Raw genomic sequence first — 27,911 nt, 5'->3', positions numbered from 1 at the left:
TAATTTTTAAAAAATCCACGTTTATGTTGGACGTGAAAAAATAATTTTAAAAAAATCCACATATATGTTTGACCTCAGAAAATAATTTTTAAAAATCCACTAAACTAATTTTACAGAAATTTCGTATATTTTCAATATATTAAAAAAAAATTAATTGCAAGTTTGCAGTGGATTAGATTTCCAATCTAATCAATTCGAGGTATCTGGAGGACTCTTGTGGCATAGATTATTCAAAGTGGGTAATATGTGATAAAGTAATATTTTTAGCAAATGGAAGTCCATCGGGGTTCCAAATTATTACTAGTTTTTTGTTTAGAAGTAGTCTCTAGAAAACTTGGACACAATGGAGAAGTATTTGTGGCTTGCATTGCTGGTGACAATTACAACTATTCGAGCTCAGCCCACTGCTGATATTTTACGCTATTTTCAAGATCCTGAACCAAATATTACACTAAGGCCCAAAATTACCACGGTAGATATGCCATAGAACTTATCAAAAATATAGATTTCTTTACACATATCTAATTTTCTTTTTTCTTAGGCCGATCGCATTGCTTCCCATGGCTATCCAGCAGAAACCCATAAAGTAGTCACCGAGGATGGTTATATTGTGACCCTTTTCCGCATTCCCTATTCCCATAAGCTACAAAATCAAAATGCCTATCGTCCGATAGTTTTGATACAGCATGGCTTATTCAGCTGTTCCGATGCCTGGATGGGTGTAGGTCCAAATGATGGCATCGGTTTCAATTTAGCCGATGCTGGGTACGATGTTTGGTTTGGCAATGCTCGTGGCACCACCTATGGTCGTAATCACACATCGAGGTCTACAAATCACCCATACTTCTGGCGTTTTAGTTGGCATGAAATTGGTCATTATGATATTGCGGCCATGATTGATTACGCCCTGGCCACAAATGGCCAAGGGCAAAAGGCCATACATTATGTGGGCCACTCACAGGGGACCACTGTGTTCTTTGCCCTGATGTCATCACGTCCCGAGTATAATGAGAAAATTAAAACCGCCCATATGTTGGCCCCCGTTGCCTTTATGAGCAACATGTCCGATAAGTTGGTGAGAACATTGGCGCCCTATCTGGGGCATCACAATACCTATTCGGCCTTTTTCGATTGTCAGGAGTTTATACCTCACAATGATCTGTTTTCCAAGTTGCTCTACAATGCCTGTGCCCCACATTCAAAGCTTAATAGCTTGTGCAGTAGCATTGCCTATATGGTTGAGGGTCCCGAGAGCAATGTGAATATGGTAAGTTAGGAAATCAGATCAAATGTGAATGGCAACTACAGAATTTTTCATTTCTTTTAGACTGCCCTACCCATCATGGTTGAAAGCCATCCGGCTGGGGCCTCTACCAATCAGATATGCCATTACATGCAAGAACAACAGTCGGGACGATTCTGTCTCTATGATCATGGCCCCAAAAGGAATATGGAAATGTATGGTCAAATCACGCCTCCTGACTATCCTCTGGAGTTAATTTCTTCTCAGGTCCATCTGTGGTACAGTGACAATGATGACATGGCCGCTGTGGTAGATGTTGAACGTTTGGCAGAAAAATTGCCCAATCGGGTGATGCATCACATGGAAGATCCCACATGGGCTCATGGTGATTTTGCCATGCACATAGAAGTCAAGAAATTTGTCAGTGATCCAATTGTGGAAATCATGAATAATTATGAAAAGGAAATGCAATTATGAAAAAATAAATATTTAGGATGAAATTTTGAAGTCCTTAATAAATGTGAATTTTTTAAAAAAAATATTTTTTGAAGACCGGCATAGACGTGGAGTTTTTTAAAAATTATTTTTACAAGTCCAACATGAACGTGGATTTTTTAAAATTTTTTTTGAAGTCCACCACAAACGTGGATTTTTTAAAAAAATATTTTTTGAAGTCCTCTACAAACGTGGATTTTTTAAAAATTTATTTTTTAGGTCCTTTACAAACGTGGATTTTTTTAAAAATTTATTATATATTTAATATAATTTTTTAATATACTTTTTTGAAGTCCAACCGCAAACGTGGAGTTTTTAAAAAATTATTTTTTGAAGTCCTCTACAAACGTGGATTTTTTAAAAATTTATTTTTTAGGTCCTTTACAAACGTGGATTTTTTTAAAAATTTATTTTTTAGGTATTTTACAATCGTGGATTTTTTTAAAAATTTATTATATATTTAATATAATTTTTTAATATACTTTTTTGAAGTCCAACCACAAACGTGGATTTTTTAAAAATTATTTTTTGAGGTCCCTAACAAACGTGGATTTATTAAAAATTATTTTTTGAGGTCCCTAACAAACGTGGATTTATTAAAAATTATTTTTTGAAGCCCTTAATCATTTTTTATTCATTTAAATTTTCATATTTATTCATAATTTCAATAATTGGATCACTGATATATTTCTTGACCTCCTTGTGTACTGCAAAATCACCATGGGCCCATGTGGGGTCTTCCATGTGATGCATAATACGATTGGGTAATTTGACAGCCAAACGTTCAACATCGTCCAAATGAGCCCAGTCATCATTGTCACTGTACCAGAGATGGACTTCGGAAGTAATCCACTCTACAGGATACTCAGGTGGTGTGGCTTGACCATATAGTTCCATGTTCTTTTTCGGACCATGATCATAGAGGCAGAAACAACCCGACTGTTGTGCTTGCATATAATGACACATTTGATTGGTGGAGGCTCCAGCAGGGTGGGTTTCAAGTATGATGGGCAAAGCGGTCTGGATAATAGATTTAATTAAAGTTTAGGTTATTTCTGCAACGAATAGTTATTCCTTACCATATTTTTATTACTTTCCGAGCCCTCGACCAAATAAGCGATGCTACTGCACAGTCCATGTAATTTGGACTTTGGTGAGCAGGCATTATAGAGCAGTTTCGTAAACAATTCATTGTGTGGAATAAACTCTTGACTATCGAAGAAGGCAGCATAGGCATTGTGGTGGCCCAAAATCGGTGCCAAGGTCGTCACAAATTTATCCGACATATTACCAATATAGGCCACTGGGGCCAACATATGGGCGGTTTTAATTTTCTCATTATATTCAGGACGGGTAGACATCAAGGCGAAGAAAACAGTGGTCCCCTGCGAGTGGCCCACATAATGTATGGCCTTTTGGCCCTGACCATTTACGACCAAGATATAATCAATCATGGCCGCAATATCATATTGACCAATTTCATGCCAACTAAAACGCCAGAAGTAGGGATGATTTGTGGATTTCGATATGTGATTACGCCCATAGGTGGTGCCACGAGCATTGCCAAACCAAACATCATAACCAGCATCGGCTAAATTGAAACCGATGCCATCATCTGGACCAACAGCCATCCAGGCATCCGAACTACTATGCAAACCGTGTTGCAGCAGAACAATGGGACGTTGGGCATTTTGATTTTGCAATTTATGGGAATAGGGTATGCGAAAGAGGGTAATATTATAGCCATCCTCTGTAATCACCCCATGAGTTTCTGCTGGATAGCCATGGGCTGCAATGCGATCTGCCTGGTTAAAAGTTATTATTTTTAGAAGAATATTTTTAAATTTTATGTTTTAGACCTACCGTAGTAATTTTGGGTTTTAGTGTAATATGTGGCTCAGGATTCTGAAAATAGCGCAAAATATCAGCAGTGGGCTGAGCACTAACACCGGCAATTGCCACCAGCAGCGCAATCCAGATGTATGTCTTCATCGTATACAGCTCCCCTTAAGACTGAAAAAGCCAATGCTTTTATTGGGGGTGCCGAAATTATCAGTCGATCTAATGTGTACTTTGATAAGATTATTATTCAAACTATTTTTAGTAATATTTATTAATAATTCTTAATAAAAGTGGATTTTTTAAAAATTATTTTTTGAAGTCCCACATAAATGTGGATTTTTTAAAAATTATTTTTGAAGATCAAAATAAACGTGGATTTTTTAAAATTATTTTTTATGAAGTCCAACAAAAACATATATTTTTTAAAAATTATTTTTTGAAGTCCTTAGTAAACGTGGATTTTTAAAAAATTATTGTTTGAAGGCCTTGTTAAACATGGATTTTTAAAAAAATATTTTTTGAAGGCCTTGTTAAACGTGGATTTTTAAAAAATTATTTTTTGAAGGCCTTGTTAAACGTGGATTTTTTAAAATTATTTTTTATGAAGTCCAACATAAACATAGATTTTTTAAAAATTATTTTTTGAAGTCTTTAGTAAACGTGGATTTTTAAAAAATTATTTTTTGAAGGCCTTGTTAAACATGGATTTTTAAAAAATTATTTTTTGAAGGCCTTGTTAAACGTGGATTTTTAAAAAATTATTTTTTGAAGGCCTTGTTAAACGTGGATTTTTAAAAAAAATATTTTTTGAAGGCCTTGTTAAACGTGGATTTTTAAAAAATTATTTTTTGAAGGCCTTGTTAAACGTGGATTTTTAAAAAATATTTTTTGAAGGCCTTGTTAAACGTGGATTTTTAAAAAAAAATATTTTTTGAATTCCAACATAAACGTGGATCTTTTGAAAATTATTTTTTTAAGTCCAACATAAACGTGGATTTTTTGAAAATTATTTTTTTAAGTCCAACATAAACGTGGATTTTTTGAAAATTATTTTTTGAAGTCCAACATAGACGCCGATTTTTTAAAAAAATATTTTTTGAAGTCTCTAATAAACGTGGATTTTTTAAAAAAAATATTTTTTGAAGTCTCTAATAAACGAGGATTTTTTAAAAATTATTTTTTGAGGGCCAATATAAATGTCGATTTTTTAAAAATTATTTTTTGAAGTCTCTAATAAACGTGGATTTTTTAAAAATTATTTTTTGAGGGCCATCATAAAAGTCGATTTTTTAAAAAAATATTTTTTGAAGTCTCTAATAAACGTGGATTTTTAAAAATTATTTTTTGAGGGCTAACATAAACGCGGATTTTTTAAAAAATATTTTTATGAAGTCCTACATAAACGTTTTTTTAAGAATATTTTTTGAAGTCCCACATAAATGTGGATGTTTTAAAAAAATATTTTTTGAAGTCCCACATAAATGTGGATGTTTTAAAAAAATATTTTTTGAAGATCAACATAAACGTGGATTTTTTTTGGAAATGATTTCGGAGACCCCTGGAAGTTATATTGCTTCTTTAATCGGACGGATAGGGGGGTAATCTAAATCAAATGCATTCATTAATCTTATCTCAAATGTTGTGTTAATTGGACAATGACTAGGGTTATGCGAAATTAGCTGATATCAACATTTCCCAAAATATTTCAAATACAACAACTGGTTATTGTTGTAAACTGAAGCACCTAGTCGTGTGTGCGAATTTTGCAAAATTAGGACGCATGTCTGGTCACTTTTCTGACATCATTAACAGCTGTTGGTTGTGAACAAATGACGGATATTTGGAGATATTTTTAAAATCCTCAACCCGGCAGTTGACATTGAGACTTAAAATCTCTACGGTAAGTCAAATAGGGAAAAATTGATAGATGGATTTCAATTTCAAATGGGTCGACCGCATTACCAAACATGGCTATTCAGGGGGAACCCATGAGATAAACACCGAAGATGCTATCATCCCCTTTTTCCGCATACCATATTCCCATAATTTGCAGAATCCGATAGTTCTGATACAACACGGGACCTTCTGAAACAAAAGGGACTTAAAATAATAATTTTTTAAACATTCGCGTTATCAGTAATTTCAAAAAATATTTTTTTAAAAATGCACATTTATGTTGGCCTTCAAAAGATAATTAAAAAAACACTTTTATCAGACTTTCAAAAAATAATTTTTTAAAAATCCGCGTTTATCAGGAATTTAAAAAAAATAATTTTTTAAAAATCCGCGTTTATCAGGAATTTAAAAAAATAATTTTTTAAAAATCCGCGTTTATCAGGAATTTAAAAAAATAATTTTTTAAAAATCCGCGTTTATCAGGAATTTAAAAAAATAATTTTTTAAAAATCCACATTTATCAGGAATTTAAAAAAATGATTTTTTAAAAATCCACGTTTATCAGGAATTTAAAAAAATGATTTTTTAAAAATCCACTTTTATCAGGAATTTAAAAAAAAATGATTTTTAAAAATCCACGTTTATCAGAAATTTAAAAAAAATAATTTTTAAAAAATCCACGTTTATCAGAAATTAAAAAAAAATGATTTTTTAAAAATCCACGTTTATTAGGAATTTTAAAAAAATCCACGTTTATCAGGAAAAAAAATGATTTTTTAAAAATCCACGTTTATCAGGAATTTAAAAAATGATTTTTTAAAAATCCACGTTTATCAGGAATTTAAAATAATAATTTTTTAAATATCCACGTTTATCAGGAATTTAAAAAAATAATTTTAATAAAAACAATTATTTGAGCTTGGGGTCAAACTTTTTGGTTTTTTTAATTATTTATTTTTCTTTTTCCAATATTTCGAAGCTCTTTGAGTTTCATCTTCAGGGTGATTTGCAAATAATTAAAATAATAAACTTAAAACTAGCGAAGTGTGACTACTACCGTCAAGTGTTACTATTGCACTTAACTTGACGGTAGTAGTCACACTACGCTAAGCCTTCAAAAATTTTTTTTTAAAGAATTATTTTTAAAAAATCCACGTTTATATTGGACTTCAAAAAACATTTTTTTAAAAAATCCACGTTTATGTTAGCTCTAAAATAAATAATTTAAAAAAAATCCAAATTTATATTGGCAACCAAAAAATAATTTTAAAAAAATCCACGTTTTTTTAAATCTTTTATTTTCCTTTCATTATCTTCACATTTTCATTTCTTGTTCGTAGTCATTCATTATTTCTATAATCGGTTCATTGATATACTTCTTGACTTCTATATGTGAGGCAAAATCGCCATGAGCCCATGTGGGATCTTCCATGTGATGCATGACACGATTGGGTAATTTGTCTGCCAAACGTTCAACATCTATCACAGCTGCCATGTCATCATTGTCACTGTACCACAGATGAACTTTCGAGGTAATCTGTTCCACTGGATAATCGGGTGGCGTAGGTTGACCATACAGTTGGAGATTCTTTGTTCGCCCATAATCATACAGACAGAAACGACCCGACTGCTGTTCTTGCATGTAATGGCATATTTGATTGGTAGAACAACCGGCAGGATGGGTCTCTGCCAAAATGACTAGACCGGTCTGGAAATAAACAATAGGGTAATAATTATATATTTTAAGTATGGCATTTCTTCAACTTACCCTATTTGTATTGGATTCCGGACCCTCCAGCATATAGGCAATACTATTGCATAGTTGATGGGTCTTAGAGTTCGGGGCACACGCATTGTAACCCAATTTGGTAAACAGCTCATTGTAGGGTATAAACTCTTGATCATTAAAAAATGCCGCATAGCCATTGTGGTGCCCCAGATAGGGTGCCAATGTCCTAACCAATTTATCGGACATATTATTCATAAAGGCCACCGGGGCCAACATGTGGGCTGTTTTAATTTTCGCATTATACTCAGGACGCGATGACATCAGAGCAAAGAACACAGTGGTTCCCTGCGAGTGGCCCACATAATGTATGGCCTTTTGTCCCTGACCATTTATGGCCAGGGCGTAATCAATCATGGCCGCAATATCATAATGGCCAATTTCATGCCAACTAAAGCGCCAGAAGTACGGGTGATTTGTGGACATCGATGTGTGATTGCGACTATAGGTATTGCCACGCGCATTGCCAAACCAGACATCGTAGCCAGCATCGGCTAAATTGAAACCAATGCCATCATTTGGGCCATTCAACATCCAACCATCGGAACTGCTAAACAAACCGTGTTGTATCAAAACTATCGGACGATAGGCATTTTGATTTTGCAATTTATGGGAATAGGGTATGCGGAAGAGGGTAATAATATAACCATCCTCGGTGACAACTTTATGGGTTTCTGCCGGATAGCCATGGGAAGCTATGCGATCGGCCTGGGAAAATACAAGATTTAAAAATATGCATCTCTTCAAATTTTCTTTTTTCACTTACCGTTGTGATTTTCGGTCTCAATGTTAGCTGAGGTTCGGGATTTTGAAAATATCTCAAAATATCCGGCGTTGGCTGACAGCCAACAGCTGTTAGCGATATCAGCAAAGCTAACCAGACACACGTCCTCATTTTGCAAGATTTCAATATTGACTAAGTGCGGTCAATTATCGGTTTGGAATTTGCTTGGAGTTACTGCTAGATTTTGAATTATCGTCAAATTTTCATAATCTGGTAATCAGGCACCCCAAGTGACCAATTTAAATAATATTGAAGATTAGATTAGGCAAAATAAACATTTGTTTTTTAAGTTTATATAGCCCCCCGGATTGGACAATTAAAAGTGGTAAATTGTTTAATCGAGTTTGAGGTTTATAATTCCAGGGAGGGGGTCATTCTGTAGCTGAGGATTGATCGTGGGAAACAAAAAATCCAAGTTCATTATAGACTTCTTAAATAACATTAAAAAAAAATCCACGTCTATATTGGCCTCTAAAAAATAATTTACAAAAAATCCACGTCTATGTTGGCCTCTAAAAAATAATTTACAAAAATTCCACGTCTATGTTGGCCTCTAAAAAATAATTTACAAAAAATCCACGTCTATGTTGGCCTCTAAAAAATAATTTACAAAAAATCCACGTCTATGTTGGCCTCTAAAAAATAATTTTTAAAAAATCCACGTCTATGTTGGACTCTCAAAAAAAATTTGCGTTTGACTTAAAAAAATAAATTTTTAAAAAATCCACGTTTATGTGGGAGCCTCAACATGAGGTTCGGGATTTTGAAAATATCTCAAAATATCCGGCGTTGGCTGACTGCCAACAGCTGTTAGCGATATCAGCAAAGCTAACCAGACACACGTCCTCATTTTGCAAAATACCAATATTGACAAAGGGCGGTCAATTATCGGTCTGGAATTTGCTTGGGGTTACTGCTAGATTTGGTATTATCATCAATTTTTCATAATCTGGTAATCAGGTACCCCAAGTGACCAATTTAAATAATATTGTAGATTAGATTAGGAAAAACAAACATTTCTTTTTTAAGTTTAGATAGTCCATCGGATTGGACAATTAAAAGCGTTAAATTGTATAATCGATTTTGTGGTTTACAAGGAGGCCTGATGAATGACCGTAGGAATAATACCTTTGAAGGCGAATTTCAAATAATTTTTAAAAAAATCCACGTCTATGTTGGCCTCTAAAAAATAATTTACAAAAATTCCACGTCTATGTTGGCCTCTAAAAAATAATTTAAAAAAAATCCACGTCTATGTTGGCCTCTAAAAAATAATTTACAAAAATTCCACGTCTATGTTGGCCTCTAAAAAATAATTTTAAAAAAATCCACGTCTATGTTGGTCTCTAAAAGATAATTTTTTAAAATCCACGTTTATATTGGCCTCTAAAAAATATTTTCAAAAGTCCACGTCTATGTTGGCCTCTAAAAGATTATTTTCAAAAAAATCCACGTCTATGTTAGTCTCTAAAAGATAATTTTTTAAAATCCACGTTTATATTGACCTCTGAAAATAATTTTCAAAAAGTCCATGTCTATGTTGGCCTCTAAAAAATAATTTGTTAAAAATCTACGTCTATGTTGGCCTCTAAACAATAATTTTCAAAAACTCCACGTCTATGTTGGCCTCTAAAAAATAATTTTTTAAAAAACCACGTCTAAGTTGGCCCCTAAAAAATAATTTTTATAAAATCCACGTCTATGTTGGCCTCTAAAAATAATTTTTTAAAAATCCACGTCTATGTTGGACTCTAAAAAATAATTTTTAAAAAATCCACGTCTATGTTGGACTCTAAAAAATAATTTGTAAAAAATCCACGTCTATGTTGGACTCTCAAAAATAATTTGCGTTTGACTTGAAAAAATAATTTTTAAAAAATCCACGTTTATGTTTTACTTCAAAAAATAATTTTTAAAAAATCCACGTTTATATTTTACTTCAAAAAATAATTTTTAAAAAATCCACGTTTATGTTTTACTTCAAAAAATAATTTTTAAAAAATCCACGTTTATGTTCTACTTCAAAAAATATTTTGTAAAAAATCCACGTTTTTGTTGGCCTTCAAAAATAATTTTAAAAAATCTACGTTTTTGATGGGCTTCAAAAAATAAATTAAAAGAAAAATATTTTTTTGTTAGCATAGTGTAATTTAAAAATCCACATTTGCTAAAGCCAATTAATAAAAACCCTACCCTTAAAGTATGCAACACATAATAATTATAAGACATTTTAAATCAAGTTTCTCTTTGTATTATCTTTTTGGACCACCTCAAAATTTATTCCACAAAAATGATTTCCATTTCACAAAGCCTCTTCATATTGATTCATTATCTCAATAATCGGTTCATTTATCAATCTCTTCACATCGATGTGTGTGACATAGTCACTATGGGCCCAAGTGGGGTCGGTAATATGATGCTTGACCCTATTCGGCAATTTGCTAGCTAAAATTTCAACATCCTCCACGGCCACAGCTGGATCTGTATCACAATACCACAAATGAACGTTGGCCGTAATTTGTTCCACTATATAGTCTGGGGGAGTTTCTTGGCTATATAATTTTAGGTTTTTCGCCTTGCCATGATCATACCAACAGAAACGACCGGATTGATGTTCTTGCATTGTGTGTAACATTTGATTGGTCGACAGACCGGCGGGATGGGTTTCGGCCATGATTGTTACAGCGGACTGTGGGGAGAAAAACGGAAAGAAAAAAAATATTATTTAAATGTGGATTTTTTAAAAATTGTTTTTTCAAGGCCCGATAAACGTGGATTTTTTTAAAACTATTTTTTCAAGGCCCTGATAAACGTAGATTTTTTTAAAATTATTTTTTCAAGGGACTGATAAACCTGGATTTTTTAAAAACTATTTTTTCAAGGCCCTGATAAACGTGGATTTTTTAATAACTATTTTTTCAAGGGACTAATAAACCTGGAATTTTTAAAAACTATTTTTTCAAGGCCCTGATAAGCGTGGATATTTTAAAAATTATTTTTTAAAGACCAACATAGACGTGGATTTTTTAAAAAATTATTTTTTGAAGACCAACATAGACGTGGGTTTTTTAAAAATTATTTTTTGAATGCCCTGATAAACGTGGATTTTTTAAAAATTATTTTTTCAAGGCCCTGATAAACGTGGATTTTTTAAAAATTACTTTTCAAGGCCCTGATAAACATGTTTTTTTTTAAATTATTTTTCAAGGCCCTGATTTTTTAAAATTATTTTTCAAGGCCCTGATAAACGTGGATTTTTTAAAAATTATTTTTCAAGGGCCTGATAAACGTGGAATTTTTAAAAATTATTTTTTCAAGGCCCTGATAAACGTGGATTTTTTAAAAATTATTTTTTCCTTTACTCACCCTATTAGCATTTGATTCACTGCCCTCGAACATAAAAGCCATCGCACTGCACATGCTATGCAGCATGGAATTTGGATTGCAGGCATTGTAACCCAATTTCGTAAAGAATTCATTGTGTGGCAAAAATTCCTGATCACTAAAGGCCGCTGTAACGGCATTTTGATGACCCAACACTGGAGCCATTCTCGTCAACATTTTATCCGACATATTGCTGACATAGGCAATAGGAGCCATGGTGTGAGCAGTTTTGATCTTTTCATTATATTCCGGTCGAGCTGAGGTCAATACAAAGAATGCCGATGTGCCTTGAGAATGGGCCACAAAATGCACTGACTTCTGGCCCTGGCCATTTGTGGCCAAGGCATAATCAATTTGAGCTGCAATGTCATAGAAACCAATTTCATGCCAACTGAAACGCCAAAAGTAGGGATGATTAGTGGAGCGGGAGATATGTTTACGGCCATAGGTATTGCCACGGGAGTTAAGTATCCAAACATCATAGCCAGCATCGACGAGATTGAAAGACAGGGCGTCATTGGGTCCATTCAAGATCCAAAAATCGGAACTACAAAAGAGACCATGCAGTAGCAAAACAATGGGACGGAAATCTTTTTGATTTTGCAATTTATGGGAGTAGGGCATGCGGAAGGCGGTAATATTGTAACCATCTTCGGTGATAATGTGATGACTCTCAACCGGATAGCCATGGGCAGCAATGCGATCAGCCTGGGGGATGAGAAAAACGAAGGCATTAAATCGAATTCTATATCACAAATCTTGGCGGGTTCGTACTGTCGTCAGTTTGGGTTTCAGTAACAATTTTGGATCAGAATCGAACAAATATTTCAACAGTTCAGTTGGCTGTGGCACTCCAGCCTTGGCCACTACTATTAAGAGAACAAACAAGAACCACGTCTTCATTTTGCCAATATTCGGATCAGACTAAATGGGTACAATTTTATTAACACTCTATATTGAATCTTCGATTCGATTGCGCTAATTTATTCACATTCTTCAAGATTAGATAAATGCATTGGTGATTTTTAAATAATTATAATTTTTTTTTGATATGTGTCTAAGTGTGTGTATTGCACAGGAGGATCTTAAAAAAAAAACACCTCAACCAACTCTTTTGTGGCTCTGATGATCCTTCGAAAATAGTCATTAAAAACCCCCGTTCGTGGCTTTGGTAGTCCTATTTTTTTAATTCCCCATTTTTGTCTTTAATCCTTGTAAAATATTATTTAAAAACTCCTCGTTAATGGATCAAAAGGTCCCTCAAAAATATTCTTTAAAAAATCCTTGTTTGAGGATCAAAAGGTCCCTCAAAAATATTCTTTAAAAAATCCTCGTTTGAGGATCAAAAGGTCCCTCAAAAATATTCTTTAAAAAATCCTCGTTTGAGGATCAAAAGGTCCCTGAAAAATATTCTTTAAAAACTCCTCGTTAAAGGATCAAAAACTATTCTTTAAAAACTCCTCGTTAAAGGATCAAAAACTATTCTTTAAAAACTCCTCGTTAAAGGATCAAAAGGTCACAGAAAAATATTCTTTAAAAAATCCACGTTTGAGGATAAAATGATCCTTAAATTATACTCTTTAAAAAATCCACGTTTAAGGATGAAATGGTCCTTAAAAATATTCTTTAAAAAATCCACGTTTAAGGATCAAATGATCCTTAATTAAACTCTTTAAAAAATCCACGTTTAAGGATGAAATGGTCCTTGAAAAATATTCTTTAAAAAATCCACGTTTAAGGATGAAATGGTCCTTGAAAAATATTCTTTAAAAAATCCAAGTTTAAGGATGAAATGGTCCTTGAAAAATATTCTTTAAAAAATCCACGTTTAAGGATGAAATGGTCCTTGAAAAATATTCTTTAAAAAATCCACGTTTAAGGATGAAATGGTCCTTGAAAAATATTCTTTAAAAAATCCACGTTTAAGGATAAAATGGTACTTGAAAAATATTCTTAAAAAAATCCACGTTTAAGGATGAAATGGTCCTTGAAAATACTATTTAAAAAATCCGCGTTTAAGGATGAAATGGTCCTTGAAAAATATTCTTTAAAAACTACACGTTTAAGTATAAAATAATCCTTGAAAAATATTCTTTAAAAAATCGTTTAAGGGTCCTTTAAAAATACTATATATAATTGAAAAATATTCTTTAAAGATCAAATGGTCCTTGAAAAATATTCTTAAAAAAATCCCCGTTTAGGGATAAAATGGTCCTTGAAAAATATTCTTTAAAAAATCCACGTTTAAGGAACAAACAATCCTTCGAAAATATTCTTTAAAAAATGCCATGATTCCTTAAAAATGATTTTTAAAAATCCATGTTTGTAGCACTGATGGTCCTTGAAAAATATTCTTTAAAAAATCCATGTTTGTGGCTCTGATGGTCCTTGAAAAAAATAATCTTTTAAAAATCCACGTTTAGGAACCGCTGGTCATTGGAAATATCTGATGGTCCTTGAAAAATAATCTTTTAAAAATCCATGTTTGTGGCTCTGATGGTCCTTGAAATATATTCTTTAAAAAATCCATGTTTGTAGCTCTGATGGCCCTTGAAAAATATTCTTTAAAAATTCATGTTTGTGGCTCTGATGGCCCTTAAAAAATATTCTTTAAAAAATACACGTTTGAGGATCAAATGATCTTTGAAAAATATTCTTTAAAAAATACACGTTTGTGTCATTGTTGGTCCTTGAAAAATATTTTTTAAAAATCCAGGTTTAAAGATCAAAAATCCACGTTTATGGCTCTGATGATCCTTGAAAAATGTTCTTTAAAAGTTCCACGTTTGTGGTTCTGACGGTCCTTGAAAAATATTCTTTAAAAAATCCATGTTTGTGGTTCTGACGGTCTTTGAAAAATATTCTTTAAAAACTCCTTGATAAATAATATATAAAAACTCCACGTTTAAAGATCAAATGGTCCTTGAAAAATATTCTTTAAAAAATCCACGTTTGTGGTTCTGATGGTCCTTGAAAAATATTCTTTAAAAAATCCACGTTTGTGGTTCTGATGGTCCTTGAAAAATATTCTTTAAAATATCCACGTTTGTGGTTCTGATGGTCCTTGAAAAATATTCTTTAAAAAATCCACGTTTGTGGTTCTGATGGTCCTTGAAAAATATTCTTTAAAAAATCCACGTTTGTGGTTCCGATAGTCCTTGAAAAATATTCTTTAAAAAATTCACGTATGTGGTTTTGATAGTCGTTGAAAAAGTTTTCTTTAAAAAATCCACGTTTGTGGCATTGTTGGTCCTTAAAAAATATTCTTTTAAAAATCTACGTTTGTGGCATTGTTGGTCCTTGAAAAATATTCTTTAAAAAAACACGTTTAAGGATCAAATGTTCCTGGAAAAATATGCTTTAAAAATCCACGTTTAGGGATCAAGTGGTCCTTGAAAAAGTTTTCTTTAAAAAATCCACGTTTGTGTCTCTGATGGTCCTTGTAAAATATTCTTTAAAAAAATAACGTTTAAGGACCAACTGGTCTTTTTAAAGGTCCAAAATATTTAAAAATGCCTTAAAAAGGCCCGAATAGTCTTGAAGAAATATGTTTGTCCATTTTTTGGAACTGACTAATTTCTACGCCTTTCAAGTTGAAGTCCCCACAACCATTTTTTCTTTTTTTTTTGATTTGGTTTGTTGATATTCTTTTTTATCAAATCAAAAAATAAACAAATTTAGACCGATTTATGGCCTCTCGACACAAATCGGTATTCGTAGGGGGTCGATCAGTATCTCTGACAAAATAATAGAAATATGTAATCGGTAGCTATTTTTATAATGGGCTAGCACCTCACCCAAGTGTATAAGAGCCCCCATAAATTGTTTACGGCCGATAACGGCAGCAACAATAGACTACTGGTGTTAAGCTAAGGTAAACAAAACAATGGAGGAAGAAAAAATCGAAAAAAAAAAACAACAACTATCATCAAGTGCATGGAGAAATAAGGAAAAAAGGTAAATTACTAAACTGGGTTATTGATGGAAAGGTTGCAGTCGGAATGAGGAAAAAATGTAGGTTATTAATGGAAAGGTTAGGGACGCCGTTGACACTCGGCTGGAAAATTATGAAGTTATTTAGCAAAGCAGAGGAAAATAAATTATTAATTATAACTTTAAATAGCAATGTGCAGTTTATTGCACATAATTATAGTAGCAACAATTACAAAAGCAACAACAACTTCAGAGTGGAGAGGAAAATTGTTCATTTATAAACCAATTAGCAAGAATAAAGAAAATATTAAAATGAAATTGACAATAATTCGAATCTGCTGGGTAGCGATGATTTGTAGCACAGCTGAGGCAGCTATGCTGGAAACCATGGAGATTAAAGGAAATGCAAATATTCTGCAATATTTTCAACAACCTGGAAAACATTTGCAATTGAATCGCAAAACAACGGTAAATTTAATTTTTTAATTATTTGTTCAAGGATCAAAAAGGACACAAACGTGGATATGTCAAAGAATATTTTTCAAGGACCATCAGAGTTACAAACGTGGATTTTTGAAAGAATTTTTTTCAAGGACCAAAATACCATAAACGTGGATTTTTTAAAGAATATTTTTAAAGGACCATCAGAGCCACAAGCGTGCATTTTTTAATCAATATTTTTAATGGACCATAAGGGCCACAAACGTGGATATTTTAAAGAATATTTTTAAAGGACCATCAGAGCCACAAGCGTGAATTTTTTAAACAATATTTTTAATGGACCATCAGAGCCACAAACGTGGATATTTTAAAAAATATTTTTCAAGGACCATCGGAGCCACAAACGTGGATTTTTTAAAGAATATTTTTAAAGGATCATCAGAGCCACAAACGTGGATTTTTTAAAGAATATTTTTAAAGGATCATCAGAGCCACAAACGTGGATTTTTTAAAGAATATTTTTAAAGGATCATCAGAGCCACAAACGTGGATTTTTTAAAGAATATTTTTAAAGGATCATCAGAGCCACAAACGTGGATTTTTTAAAGAATATTTTTAAAGGATCATCAGAGCCACAAACGTGGATTTTTTAAAGAATATTTTTAAAGGATCATCAGAGCCACAAACGTGGATTTTTTAAAGAATATTTTTAAAGGATCATCAGAGACACAAACATGGATTTTTTAAAGAATATTTTTAAAGGATCATCAGAGACACAAACGTGGATTTTTTAAAGAATATTTTTAAAGGATCATCAGAGCCACAAACGTGGATTTTTTAAAGAATATTTTTAAAGGATCATCAGAGCCACAAACGTGGATTTTTTAAAGAATATTTTAAAGGATCATCAGAGCCACAAACGTGGATTTTTTAAAGAATATTTTTAAAGGATCATCAGAGCCACAAACGTGGATTTTTTAAAGAATATTTTTAAAGGATCATCAGAGACACAAACGTGGATTTTTTAAAGAATATTTTTAAAGGATCATCAGAGCCACAAACGTGGATTTTTTAAAGAATATTTTTAAAGGATCATCAGAGCCACAAACGTGGATTTTTTAAAGAATATTTTTAAAGGATCATCAGAGCCACAAACGTGGATTTTTTAAAGAATATTTTTAAAGGATCATCAGAGCCACAAACGTGGATTTTTTAAAGAATATTTTTAAAGGATCATCAGAGCCACAAACGTGGATTTTTTAAAGAATATTTTTAAAGGATCATCAGAGCCACAAACGTGGATTTTTTAAAGAATATTTTTAAAGGATCATCAGAGCCACAAACGTGGATTTTTCAAAGAATATTTTTAAAGGATCATCAGAGCCACAAACGTGGATTTTTTAAAGAATATTTTTAAAGGATCATCAGAGCCACAAACGTGGATTTTTTAAAGAATATTTTTAAAGGATCATCAGAGCCACAAACGTGGATTTTTTAAAGAATATTTTTCAAGGACCATAAGAGTCACAAACGTGGATTTTTTTTAAGGAATATTTTTCAAGGACCATCAGTGCCACAAACGTGGATTTTTTAAAGAATATTTTTCAAGTACCATTTGATCCTCAAACGTGGATTTTTTAAAGAATATTTTTCAAGGATAATTTGATCCTCAAACGTGGATTTTTAAAATAATATTTTTCAAGTACCATTTGATCCTCAAACGTGGATTTTTTAAAGAATATTTTTCAAGGATAATTTGATCCTCAAACGTGGATTTTTAAAATAATATTTTTCAAGGTTAATTTGATCCTCAAACGTGGATTTTTATAAAAATATATTTCAAGGATAATTTGATCCTCAAACGTGGATTTTTTAAAGAATATTTTTCAAGGACCATTTGATCCTCAAACGTGAATTTTTAAAAGAATATTTTTCAAGGATAATTTGATCCTCAAACGGGGATTCTTAAAAGAATGTTTTTCAAGGATAATTTGATCCTCAAACGTGGATTTTTAAAAGTATATTTTTCAAGGATAATTTGATCCTCAAATGTGGATTTTTTAAAGAATATTTTTCAAGGACCATTTGATCCTTAAACGTGGATTTTTTAAAGAATATTTTTCAAGGACCATTTGGTCCTTAAACGTGGATTTTTTTAAAAAATATTTTTCAAAGACCATTTGATCCTTAAACGTGGATTTTTTAAATAATATTTTGCAAGGACCATCAGAACCACAAACGTGGATTTTTTAAATAATATTTTTCAATTACCATCTGATCTTTAAACGTGAATTTTTTAAATAATATTTTTCAATTACCATCTGATCCTTAAACGTGGATTTTTTAAAAAATATTTTTCAAGGACCATTTGATCCTTAAACGTGGATTTTTTAAAGAATATTTTTCAAGGACCTTTCGATTTTTATACGTGGATTTTAAAAGGAATTTTTTGCAAAGACCTTTTGATTCTTAAACGTGGATTTTTTAGAGAATACTTCTCAAGCCACAAACGTGGTCATTTTAAGCATATTTGTGGGGGACCATTTGATCCTTAAATGTGGATTTTTTTAAGGACATCTTCCAAGGATCATATGATCATTATTTGCATTTTTTATAAAATATTTTAAAGACCGTTTGATCCTTAAACGTGGATTTTTAAAAGAATATTTTTCAAGGACCATCAGAGCCACAAACATGGATTTTTTTAAAGAAGATTTTTCAATAATGATCCTAGATCCTTAAACGTGGATTTTCAAAGAATATTTTTCAAGGACCATTAAACGTGGATTTTTTGGCGAATATTTTTCAGAGCTACAAACATGGATTTCTTAAAGAATATTTTTCAAGGACCATTTGATCTTTAAACTTGGATCAGAGCTTCAAACGTGGATTTTTTAAAGAATATTTTTCAAGGACCATTTGATCTTTAAACTTGGATCGGAGCCACAAACGTGGATTTTTTAAAGAATATTTTTCAAGGTCCATTTGATCTTTAAACTTGGATCAGAGTCACAAACGTTGATTTTTTAAGAATATTTTTCAAGGACAATTTGATCCTTAAATATGGATTTTTCAAAGATTTGTTTTAGTTTTTTTTTTAATGAATATTTCATGGAATATTTGATCCTTAAACAATATTTTTCAATCTCCATTTGATCCTTAAACGTGGATTTTTAAAGAATATTTCAGGGAGTATTTGATCCTAGAACGTGGATTTTTTAAAAATATTTTTTCAAGGACCTTTTGATATTTAAACGTGGAGTTTTTGAAGAATATTTTCTAAGGATCATTAGAGACACAAATGTAATTTTTTATGCATATTTTTCAAGAACCTTTGGAGCCACAAATTTTAATTTTTTTATAGAATATTTTTGAAGGATCATTTGATCCTTCAACGTGCATTATTTAATGAATATTTTTCCTAATTATTTATTTAAATTCCAGTTAGACCGAGTTCTGGAAGTTGGATATCCTTGTGAGGAGCATGAAGTCGAAACGGAAGATGGTTACTTTCTCAAAATATATCGAATACCAGACTCACCGAAATCCATAGTCCAATCCCCATCCCCCTCATCTTCTCGACAACGCCCCCTGGTGTTACTGGAACATGGCCTAATGGGCACCTCAGATACCTGGATATTAAATGGTCCGGAAAGTAGTCTACCCTTCCTTTTGGCTGATCGTGGTTATGATGTGTGGCTTGGAAATGCCCGTGGAAATCTTTATGCCCGCAAACACCGAAGACTTAGTATACACCAAGGAGACTTTTGGCGTTTTAGTTGGCATGAAATTGGTTATTATGATCTAGCAGCCACCATTGATTATATTTTGCAGAATGCTACCGAAGTGGCAGAGAAGTCACTGCACTATGTTGGCCACTCCCAGGGTACAACTATTTTAACAGTGCTAATGACAATGCGTGAGGAGTATCAGCAATATTTGAGGACGGTAAACCTTTGGTCCCCGGTGATATTTTTGGATAATACCGAAAATCGTCTGCTCAAGGTATTGAGTCCATATATGGGTTATTATAATATTGTTACCGAAAAATTTAGTCGCCAAGAATTCGTACCCTTCAATGAGTTGTTTGACCTCCTAAAATACTCGGCATGTCAGAAGGAATCACAGCTGCATGCCTTCTGTTCGCCTTTGGCTATAATGATTGAGGGAACGTATCAGAATAAGAATAGGGTGAGTAAAGAGAGAGGGATCTGGGATCCCCACAATGAGTCAATTAATAATTGTTCCTTTTCTCCCCCTATACTAGTCCGCCTTGCAGCTATGTCTGGAAACCCATCCGGGTGGCATTTCCACCGAACAGTTCCTCCATTTTATGCAAGTGATTTACTCATCGGAATTTCGCCAATATGATTTTGGTTTATTTGAGAATTTTGCCCGTTACTCTCAGGCCTATCCGCCACGTTATCCTTTGGAGAGAATACATAAACTTCTACACATTTGGTATAGTCGTGGAGATGAAACGGTGAAACCCCAAGATGTACATCGTTTCGCAGCCGGAATGCCCGCGGTAGTTTTACATCGTATATCCGATGATAATTGGTCGCATAGTGATTATATGTTCGGTTTGAATGCACGACAACAGGTCAATGAACCTCTCATTGAGGTTTTGGATACATATGAGAGAAATAAAAATGGAATGTCATATTGAAATTTTAAAGATTTTCAATTTTTTAAAAAAAAAAAAATTTTTTAAAGAATCAAAGAAACTTTCAGCTTGGATTTTGTTTAGAATTAATTTCAAAGATTAACCTGGATTTTCCAAGGACCAAAAATCTATCCGCTTAAAATGTTTTAAAGAATATTTTCAAGGACCATCAATCTTTAAATTTGTAAGAATTATTTCTCAAGTTCAAGGACCTTTTACTGTTGATTTTTTAATGAATATTTTTTCAAAGACCAACAACCTTGATTTTTTAAGAACAGATAGTCTTGGATTTTTTAAGGAATATTTAGATCCTTAAAATTCGAGCAATTGATCCCTACACGTGGAAATATTTGTTGCAAGGACCATGGCTTATCTAAGGATAATGTCCTGGCGTTTTTTGAAACACAAACGATTTTCTAAAAATATTTTTCAAGGATCAAACGTGGATTTTCCTTAAACGTGGATTTTTAAAGGATATGCTTCAAGGACCATCAGAGCCACAAACGTGGATTTTTTAACGGATAAGCTTCAAGGACCATCAGAATACTTTTGAAGGGCCATCAGAGCCATAAAAGTGGTTTTTTTTTAATAATTCTTTTGAAGGACCATCACAGCTACAAAAGTGGATTTTTTAAAGAATTCTCTTTAAGGGCCATGAGAGCTACAAACGTGGATTTTTTAAAGAATTCTCTTTAAGGACCATCAGAGCTACAATCGTCGATTTTTTTAAAGAATTCTCTTTAAGGACCATCAGAGCTACAAACGTGGATTTGTTAAAGAATTCTCTTTAAGGACCATCAGAGCTACAAACGTGGATTTTTTAAATAATTCTCTTTAAGGACCATCAGAGCTACAAACGTGGATTTTTTGAAGAATTTTTCCAAAGACCATAACTTTTATCTTTAAACGTGGATTTTTTAAAGAATTTTTCCAAAGACCATAACTTTTATCTTTAAACGTTGAATTTTGAAAGAATTTTTCCAAAGACCATAACTTTTATCTTTAAACGTGGATTTTTTAAAGAATTTTTCCAAAGACCATAACTTTTATCTTTAAACGTGGATTTTTTAAAGAATTTTTCCAAAGACCATAACTTTTATCTTTAAACGTGGATTTTTTAAAGAATTTTTCCAAAGACCATAACTTTTATCTTTAAACGTGGATTTTTTAAAGAATTTTTCCAAAGACCATAACTTTTATCTTTAAACGTGGATTTTTTAAAGAATTTTTCCAAAGACCATAACTTTTATCTTTAAACGTGGATTTTTTAAAGAATTTTTCCAAATATCATAACTTTTATCTTTAAACGTGGATTTTTTAAAGAATTTTTCCAAAGATCATATCTTTTATCTTTAAACGTGGATTTTTTAAAGAATTTTTCCAAAGATCATAACTTTTATCTTTAAACGTGGATTTTTTATAGAATTTTTATCCTTAAACGTAGATTTTTTAAATATTTTTTCAAGGGCCATTTAGTCCTTAATCTTGGATTTTTTATAGAATTTTTATCCTTAAACGTGGATTTTTTAAAAAATTTTGTCAAGGACAATTTTATCTTTAAACGTGGATGTTTTAAAGAATAAATTTCAAGGACTATTTTGTCCTCTGTAAAGATTAATTTTCAATAACAATTTGGTCTTTAAACGTGGATTTACTTCGATTACAAAAAATTCAAGGACCATTTAATTCTTAAACGAGGATTTCTTATCCATTTTAAGGAATTTTTTCAAGGACAATTTGATTCCTAAACATAATTTTTTTTCTTTCTAGGATCATTTAATCTTTGGATTTTTTAAAGAATACTTTTAAAGGACCATTTGTTACCTTAACGTGGATTTTCAATGACCATTTAGTCCTTAAACGTGGATTTTTGTAAAAATATTTTTCAAGGACCACTTGTTATTTCGACATGGAGTATTTTAAGAATATTTTCAACGACCATTTTATCCCTAAATGTGGAGTTTTTAAAGATTTTTTTCAAGGACTATTTTATCCTGAAAACTGTATTTTTTAAAGATTTTTTTCAATGAATTTTTTTTCTATGAATTTTTTATTCTTAAACGAGGATTTTTCAAAGAATAATTGTCAATCGTTTTATCCTTAAACGTGGATTTTTTAAAGAATAGTTTTCAAGGACCATTCGGCCCTCAAACGTAGATTTTTAAAAAATAATTTTCATGGTCAATTAGGTCCCTTAACGCGGAAAAAATTATTGAGAAATAATAGAGATTCCTGTTCCTTGTTGACTTATAATGACTATAGTGATGACGAATATTTTTGTCTTTGACGTTAACCTGCAAAAATGAAGGTTTGTTGGCGATTTTTACAAAAACTCACAAAAAAGTATGGCTTTAAACTTAAAATGTATTTTTATGATATATGAACTATGAATATGTTAAATTGAGACATATGACGTCATCTAGTTTAAGGGGAGATATTATCGATATTTGCAAAATAGAAAATGAAATTTTCGATTAAAATAATCCTCGTGTTTTATCTGCAATATTGCCAATAGACACTTTATTATAAGATCAAAAGGTCTCCCTACTGGGGGACAATGAGAATTTGATTTAAAAACACAGATACAAAAACGTTTTCAATCTCTAAGCAAAATGTCTTTAACGTATCTCCATATAAATAGAAGTCCTTCAACAGGTCTTCTACCTTGAGGAATTTATCTAATCATAAGTTTAAACATTTTGGATGCACCAGATGGATCTTGAAAAACTTATATCTCTCCTGAAATTTTGCACAATGGAAAAATTCTAAAATTTATTCGTAAATCCTACATCCTCAATTATCTTCAAAGGCTGCTAAATATATGATTAAATTCCACACCACGATAAAATATCACACCGTAAGATTGTATATCTTCAAGAGGATTTTAGCAGTTAGAAGATAACATTTCCTTCCAAGTCATAAATTATGAGGGGGCCTTCTGTTAGATAACGCTGATAAGTTGGTTAAATTTAGTTCATTCTGGCTAAAATTAGTACCGAGAACATTTGATTGAAATACTAGAAGATAGCAAATCTGAGTGAGTGATGCGAACATTTGAAATCTAGACGACATTTATGGGCCACTGGAAGGGTATGGACCAAATTTCTAGTGTCCCATAAAAGATGTCTAGAATTTGAGTATATCCTTGAATTATTTGCAATTCAGTTGACCTATGGAGTTGGAAGTGGTTCGAATTGTATGAAACTTTCAAAATGGCCAAGAATCTGAGACAGTTTCAACACCAGATGAAATATTTTTTCAAGGAAAATTTAATCCTTAAAAGTGGATTAAAAAAAAATTCAAGGTCTATTTAGCCCTTAAACTTGGGATTTTTAAGAAATAGCCTTCAAAAGCCTTAACGTTGATTTTTGAAAGAATACCTTTCAAGGGCCTTAACGTTGATTCTTTAAAGGATAATTTTTAAGGGGCAGTTGCCCATTAAACGTGGATTTTTAAAGAATAATTTTCAAGGACCAGTTGCTCCTTAAACGTGGATTTTTTAAGGAATAATTTTCAAGGACCAGTTGCTCCTTAAACGTGGATTTTTTAAAGAATAATTTTCAAGGACCAGTTGCTCCTTAAACGTGGATTTTTTAAAGAATAATTTTCAAGGACCAGTTGCTCCTTAAACGTGGATTTTTTAAAGAATAATTTTCAAGGACCAGTTGCTCCTTAAACGTGGATTTTTTAAAGAATAATTTTCAAGGACCAGTTGCTCCTTAAACGTGGATTTTTTTAAGAATAATTTTCAAGGACCAGTTGCTCCTTAAACGTGGATTTTTTAAAGAATAATTTTCAAGGACCAGTTGCTCCTTAAACGTGGATTTTTTAAAGAATAATTTTCAAGGACCAGTTGCTCCTTAAACGTGGATTTTTAAAGAATAATTTTCAAGGACCAGTTGCTCCTTAAACGTGGATTTTTTAAAGAATAATTTTCAAGGACCAGTTGCTCCTTAAACGTGGATTTTTTAAAGAATAATTTTCAAGGACCAGTTGCTCCTTAAACGTAGATTTTTTAAAGAATAATTTTCAAGGACCTTTAAGCGTGGATTTTTTGAAGAATAATTTTCAAGGACCTTTTGCCCCTTAACCGTGGATTTTGTAAAGAATAATTTTCAAAGACCAGTTGCCCCTTAAACGTGGATTATTTAAAGAATAATTTTCAAGGACCAGTTGCCCTTTAAGCGTGGATTTTTTAAAGAATAATTTTTAAGGACCAGTAGCCCCTTAAACGTGGATTTTTGAAGAATCCTTTTCAAGGAACAGTTGCCCCTTAAACGTGGATTTATTCAAGAATAATTTTCAAGGACTAATTGCTCCTTAAACGTTGATTTTTTAAAGAATAATTGTCAAGGACCAGCTGCCCCTTAAACGTGGATTTTTTAAATAATTATTTTCAAGAACCCGTTGCCCCTTAAACGTGGATTTTTTAAAAAATAATATTCAAAGACCAATTGCCCCTTAAACGTGGATTATGTAAAAAATTATTTTCAAGAACCCGTTGCCCCTTAAACGTGAATTTTTTAAAGAATTATTTTCAAGGACCATTTCATCCTTAAACGTGGATTTTTTAAAGAATTATTTTCAAGGACCATTTCATCCTTAAACGTGGATTTTTTAAAGAATTATTTTCAAGGACCAGTTGCCCATTAAACGTGGATTTTTTAAAGAATACTTTTCAAGGACCAGTTGCCCATTAAACGTGGATTTTTTAAAGAATACTTTTCAAGGACCAGTTGCCCCTTAAACGTGGACTTTTTAAAGAATAGTTTTCAAGGACCAGTTCCCCTTAAACGTGGATTTTTTAAAGAATTATTTTCAAGGACCAGTTGCCCCTTAAACGTGGATTTTTTAAAGAATTATTTTCAAGGACCCTTTAAACGTGGATTTTTTAAAGAATTATTTTCAAGGACCCCTTAAACGTGGATTTTTTAAAGAATTATTTTCAAGGACCCCTAAACGTGGATTTTTTAAAGAATTATTTTCAAGGACCCCTTAAACGTGGATTTTTTAAAGAATAGTTTTCAAGGACCAGTTGCCCCTTAAACGTGGATTTTTTAAAGAATTATTTTCAAGGACCCCTAAACGTGGATTTTTTAAAGAATTATTTTCAAGGACCCCTTAAACGTGGATTTTTTAAAGAATTATTTTCAAGGACCCCTTAAACGTGGATTTTTTAAAGAATAGTTTTCAAGGACCAGTTGCCCCTTAAACGTGGATTTTTTAAAGAATAGTTTTCAAGGACCAGTTGCCCCTTAAACGTGGATTTTTTAAAGAATTATTTTCAAGGACCCCTAAACGTGGATTTTTTAAAGAATTATTTTCAAGGACCCCTAAACGTGGATTTTTTAAAGAATTATTTTCAAGGACCAGTTGCCCCTTAAACGTGGATTTTTTAAAGAATTATTTTCAAGGACCCCTTAAACGTGGATTTTTTAAAGAATTATTTTCAAGGATCCCTTAAACGTGGATTTTTTAAAGAATAATTTTCAAGGACCTTTAAGCCTGGATTTTTTAAAGAATAATTTTCAAGGACCTTTAAGCCTGGATTTTATAAAGAATAATTTTCAAGGACCTTTGAGCCTGGATTTTTTAAAGAATACTTTTCAAGGACCTTTAAGCGTGGATTTTTTAAAGAATAATTTTTAAGGACCTTTAAGCGTGGATTTTTTAAAGAATAATTTTCAAGGACTCCTTAAACGTGGATTTTTTAAAGAATAATTTTCAAGGACTCCTTAAACGTGGATTTTGTAAAGAATAATTTTCAAGGACTCCTTAAACGTGGATTTTTTAAAGAATACTTTTCAAAGACCAGTTGTTCCTTAAACGTGAAATTTGTAAAGAATAATTTTTGAGGACCTTAAACGTGGAATTTTTAAAGAATACTTTTCAAAGACCAGTTGTTCCTTAAACGTGGAATTTGTAAAGAATAATTTTTGAGGACCCTAAACGTGGATTTTTTAAAGAATACTTTTCAAAGACCAGTTGTTCCTTAAACGTGGAATTTGTAAAGAATAATTTTTGAGGACCTTAAACGTGGATTTTTTAAAGAATACTTTTCGTTGCCCCTTAAACGTGGATTTTTTTAAGAATAAAGAACCCTTAAACGTGGATTTTTTTTAAGAATAAGGAACCCTTAAACATGGATTTTTTAAAGAAGTATTTTCAAGGACCCCTTAAACGTGAATTTTTTTAAGAATAAGGAACCCTTAAACGTGGATTTTTTTAAGAATAAGGAACCCTTTAAACGTGGATTTTTTTAAGAATAAGGAACCCTTAAACGTGAATTTTTTTAAGAATAAGGAACCCTTAAACGTGGATTTTTTTAAGAATAAGGAACCCTTAAACGTGGATTTTTTTAAGAATAAGGAAAACTTAAACGTGGATTTTTTGGAATGGCCAAGAACCTGATACAAATTTGTGATAAACCTCTAGGCTCAAGGTTACTCGACGACCTGCACAAGGCCTTAGAAGTAGATTTACATTTTGGCCCTATCTAATCTAGCCCTTAACACTTAAATACCAACATTTCTTGGAATTTTGGACATGCACAAATAAACATAAATTACTGTCTACACACACACATACAAGTTTACATATGTACTTCCATCTGGTATATGTCTCGTTTCATTTGTCTCGAGCATGAATGACAAAAAATTTTTGGCCTGTAACCTTATCTGGCGTGTCGAATATTTGTTCTTCTTTTTCTTTGGCTACTGTCTAATTAAATAATGAAATGAGATGAGATGCGAGCGATGGTCGTCTTTATCTTCCCACATGTGTTTTATAATTCATTTTGTCTAATGGAAATTTTTTTCGGAATTAGAATTTCTATTTCAGTTGGATATCTTATTCTCGACTTCCATCATTTTGCCGTGGAGATAATTCCAAATGACGTCGGTGGTGATGGTGATAAAATTATCGCCTCATGTGTCAAATGTGTTGGCATTTGTCGACTAAATCGACTGGTGAGGCGAAAAGCGGATAAAATGTTGGCGTTTGAATGTCGCCTTTTGTTTGCATGGCTTGTCACAATTGTGACAGATAAGGAAGCTGGTAATCCTTTGTGAGAAATTTATATATATATTTTTTTCTGACTTGGAAATAGAGCTTAGGGGTCTAATGAAATCATAAATTCAGGCGATGATTTGCGTTTCCCATTGTATCGTGATGTTTTGTTCTATGTATTATCATAAGTCAAGGTTGGAGTTTCACACAAGATAAACGTGCTATGTTATGTTAGAATATATACGTATGTGTGTATGTTGGAGGTCACAGACCTCATTAATGAACCATAAAATCCAAAGAAGGTCATCCATATGCAAAAATCTTATAGGAAGTTGAAAAATATATAGAGAGATATTTTGAACATAGGGTACTCAGAGAAGATCTTCTTTGTAGTCACAGTAAAATTTAGACAGAACATCTACCACTGTAATGT

General features: G+C 32.1%; 5 protein-coding genes across 5 annotated transcripts; 2 read left to right on the top strand and 3 right to left on the bottom strand.

Annotated features, from left to right (window-relative positions):
• Nucleotides 1–202: 202 nt before the first annotated feature.
• LOC101887460 (lipase 3-like) lies at nucleotides 203–1,745 on the top strand. Its single transcript, XM_005184819.4, has 3 exons — nucleotides 203–472; nucleotides 542–1,267; nucleotides 1,328–1,745. Exons 1-3 carry the CDS (start codon nucleotides 344–346, stop codon nucleotides 1,718–1,720), a joined length of 1,248 nt encoding a protein of 415 aa, XP_005184876.2. The 5' UTR covers nucleotides 203–343; the 3' UTR covers nucleotides 1,721–1,745.
• Nucleotides 1,746–2,362: 617 nt separating this feature from the next.
• Nucleotides 2,363–3,730, bottom strand: LOC101887293 (lipase 3). Its single transcript, XM_005184818.2, has 3 exons — nucleotides 3,602–3,730; nucleotides 2,818–3,543; nucleotides 2,363–2,758 (listed from the first exon to the last, which is right to left on the bottom strand). The coding sequence occupies exons 1-3, from the start codon at nucleotides 3,728–3,730 to the stop codon at nucleotides 2,369–2,371; spliced, it is 1,245 nt and encodes a 414-aa protein (XP_005184875.2). The 3' UTR covers nucleotides 2,363–2,368.
• A 2,960-nt stretch (nucleotides 3,731–6,690) lies between these two features.
• LOC101893609 (lipase 3) lies at nucleotides 6,691–8,202 on the bottom strand. The gene is made up of 3 exons (XM_005189842.4): nucleotides 8,029–8,202; nucleotides 7,245–7,970; nucleotides 6,691–7,184 (listed from the first exon to the last, which is right to left on the bottom strand). The coding sequence occupies exons 1-3, from the start codon at nucleotides 8,155–8,157 to the stop codon at nucleotides 6,792–6,794; spliced, it is 1,248 nt and encodes a 415-aa protein (XP_005189899.2). The 5' UTR covers nucleotides 8,158–8,202; the 3' UTR covers nucleotides 6,691–6,791.
• A 2,146-nt stretch (nucleotides 8,203–10,348) lies between these two features.
• Nucleotides 10,349–12,333, bottom strand: LOC101893777 (lipase 3). The gene is made up of 3 exons (XM_020039047.2): nucleotides 12,205–12,333; nucleotides 11,413–12,138; nucleotides 10,349–10,735 (listed from the first exon to the last, which is right to left on the bottom strand). The coding sequence occupies exons 1-3, from the start codon at nucleotides 12,331–12,333 to the stop codon at nucleotides 10,349–10,351; spliced, it is 1,242 nt and encodes a 413-aa protein (XP_019894606.2).
• Nucleotides 12,334–15,542: 3,209 nt separating this feature from the next.
• LOC101893947 (lipase 3-like) lies at nucleotides 15,543–27,540 on the top strand. Its single transcript, XM_059128523.1, has 4 exons — nucleotides 15,543–15,831; nucleotides 19,249–19,995; nucleotides 20,072–20,387; nucleotides 27,311–27,540. The coding sequence occupies exons 1-4, from the start codon at nucleotides 15,556–15,558 to the stop codon at nucleotides 27,538–27,540; spliced, it is 1,569 nt and encodes a 522-aa protein (XP_058984506.1). The 5' UTR covers nucleotides 15,543–15,555.
• The last annotated feature ends 371 nt before the right edge of the window (nucleotides 27,541–27,911 follow it).

The sequence above is a fragment of the Musca domestica genome, unplaced genomic scaffold (genome assembly GCF_030504385.1).
Source record: "Musca domestica strain aabys unplaced genomic scaffold, Musca_domestica.polishedcontigs.V.1.1 55, whole genome shotgun sequence".
NCBI classification, from domain to species: Eukaryota; Metazoa; Arthropoda; class Insecta; order Diptera; family Muscidae; genus Musca; species Musca domestica.
This window is presented reverse-complemented; position numbering and strand designations above follow the sequence as displayed.

What these genes read in the sequence shown, in the direction of transcription:
- LOC101887460 (XM_005184819.4), top strand. Translation starts at nt 344, where the DNA reads ATGGAGAAGTATTTGTGGCTTGCATTGCTGGTGACAATTACAACTATT. An exon ending in TAAGGCCCAAAATTACCACG is followed by an intron (nt 473 to 541) that starts GTAGATATGCCA and finishes CTTTTTTCTTAG; the next exon opens with GCCGATCGCATTGCTTCCCA. An exon ending in CCGAGAGCAATGTGAATATG is followed by an intron (nt 1,268 to 1,327) that starts GTAAGTTAGGAA and finishes CATTTCTTTTAG; the next exon opens with ACTGCCCTACCCATCATGGT.
- LOC101887293 (XM_005184818.2), bottom strand. Translation starts at nt 3,730, where the DNA reads ATGAAGACATACATCTGGATTGCGCTGCTGGTGGCAATTGCCGGTGTT. An exon ending in TAAAACCCAAAATTACTACG is followed by an intron (nt 3,544 to 3,601) that starts GTAGGTCTAAAA and finishes ACTTTTAACCAG; the next exon opens with GCAGATCGCATTGCAGCCCA. An exon ending in CGGAAAGTAATAAAAATATG is followed by an intron (nt 2,759 to 2,817) that starts GTAAGGAATAAC and finishes TCTATTATCCAG; the next exon opens with ACCGCTTTGCCCATCATACT.
- LOC101893609 (XM_005189842.4), bottom strand. Translation starts at nt 8,157, where the DNA reads ATGAGGACGTGTGTCTGGTTAGCTTTGCTGATATCGCTAACAGCTGTT. An exon ending in TGAGACCGAAAATCACAACG is followed by an intron (nt 7,971 to 8,028) that starts GTAAGTGAAAAA and finishes GTATTTTCCCAG; the next exon opens with GCCGATCGCATAGCTTCCCA. An exon ending in CGGAATCCAATACAAATAGG is followed by an intron (nt 7,185 to 7,244) that starts GTAAGTTGAAGA and finishes GTTTATTTCCAG; the next exon opens with ACCGGTCTAGTCATTTTGGC.
- LOC101893777 (XM_020039047.2), bottom strand. Translation starts at nt 12,333, where the DNA reads ATGAAGACGTGGTTCTTGTTTGTTCTCTTAATAGTAGTGGCCAAGGCT. An exon ending in TGAAACCCAAACTGACGACA is followed by an intron (nt 12,139 to 12,204) that starts GTACGAACCCGC and finishes CTCATCCCCCAG; the next exon opens with GCTGATCGCATTGCTGCCCA. An exon ending in GTGAATCAAATGCTAATAGG is followed by an intron (nt 10,736 to 11,412) that starts GTGAGTAAAGGA and finishes TTCTCCCCACAG; the next exon opens with TCCGCTGTAACAATCATGGC.
- LOC101893947 (XM_059128523.1), top strand. Translation starts at nt 15,556, where the DNA reads ATGTGCAGTTTATTGCACATAATTATAGTAGCAACAATTACAAAAGCA. An exon ending in AATTGAATCGCAAAACAACG is followed by an intron (nt 15,832 to 19,248) that starts GTAAATTTAATT and finishes TTTAAATTCCAG; the next exon opens with TTAGACCGAGTTCTGGAAGT. An exon ending in CGTATCAGAATAAGAATAGG is followed by an intron (nt 19,996 to 20,071) that starts GTGAGTAAAGAG and finishes CCCCTATACTAG; the next exon opens with TCCGCCTTGCAGCTATGTCT.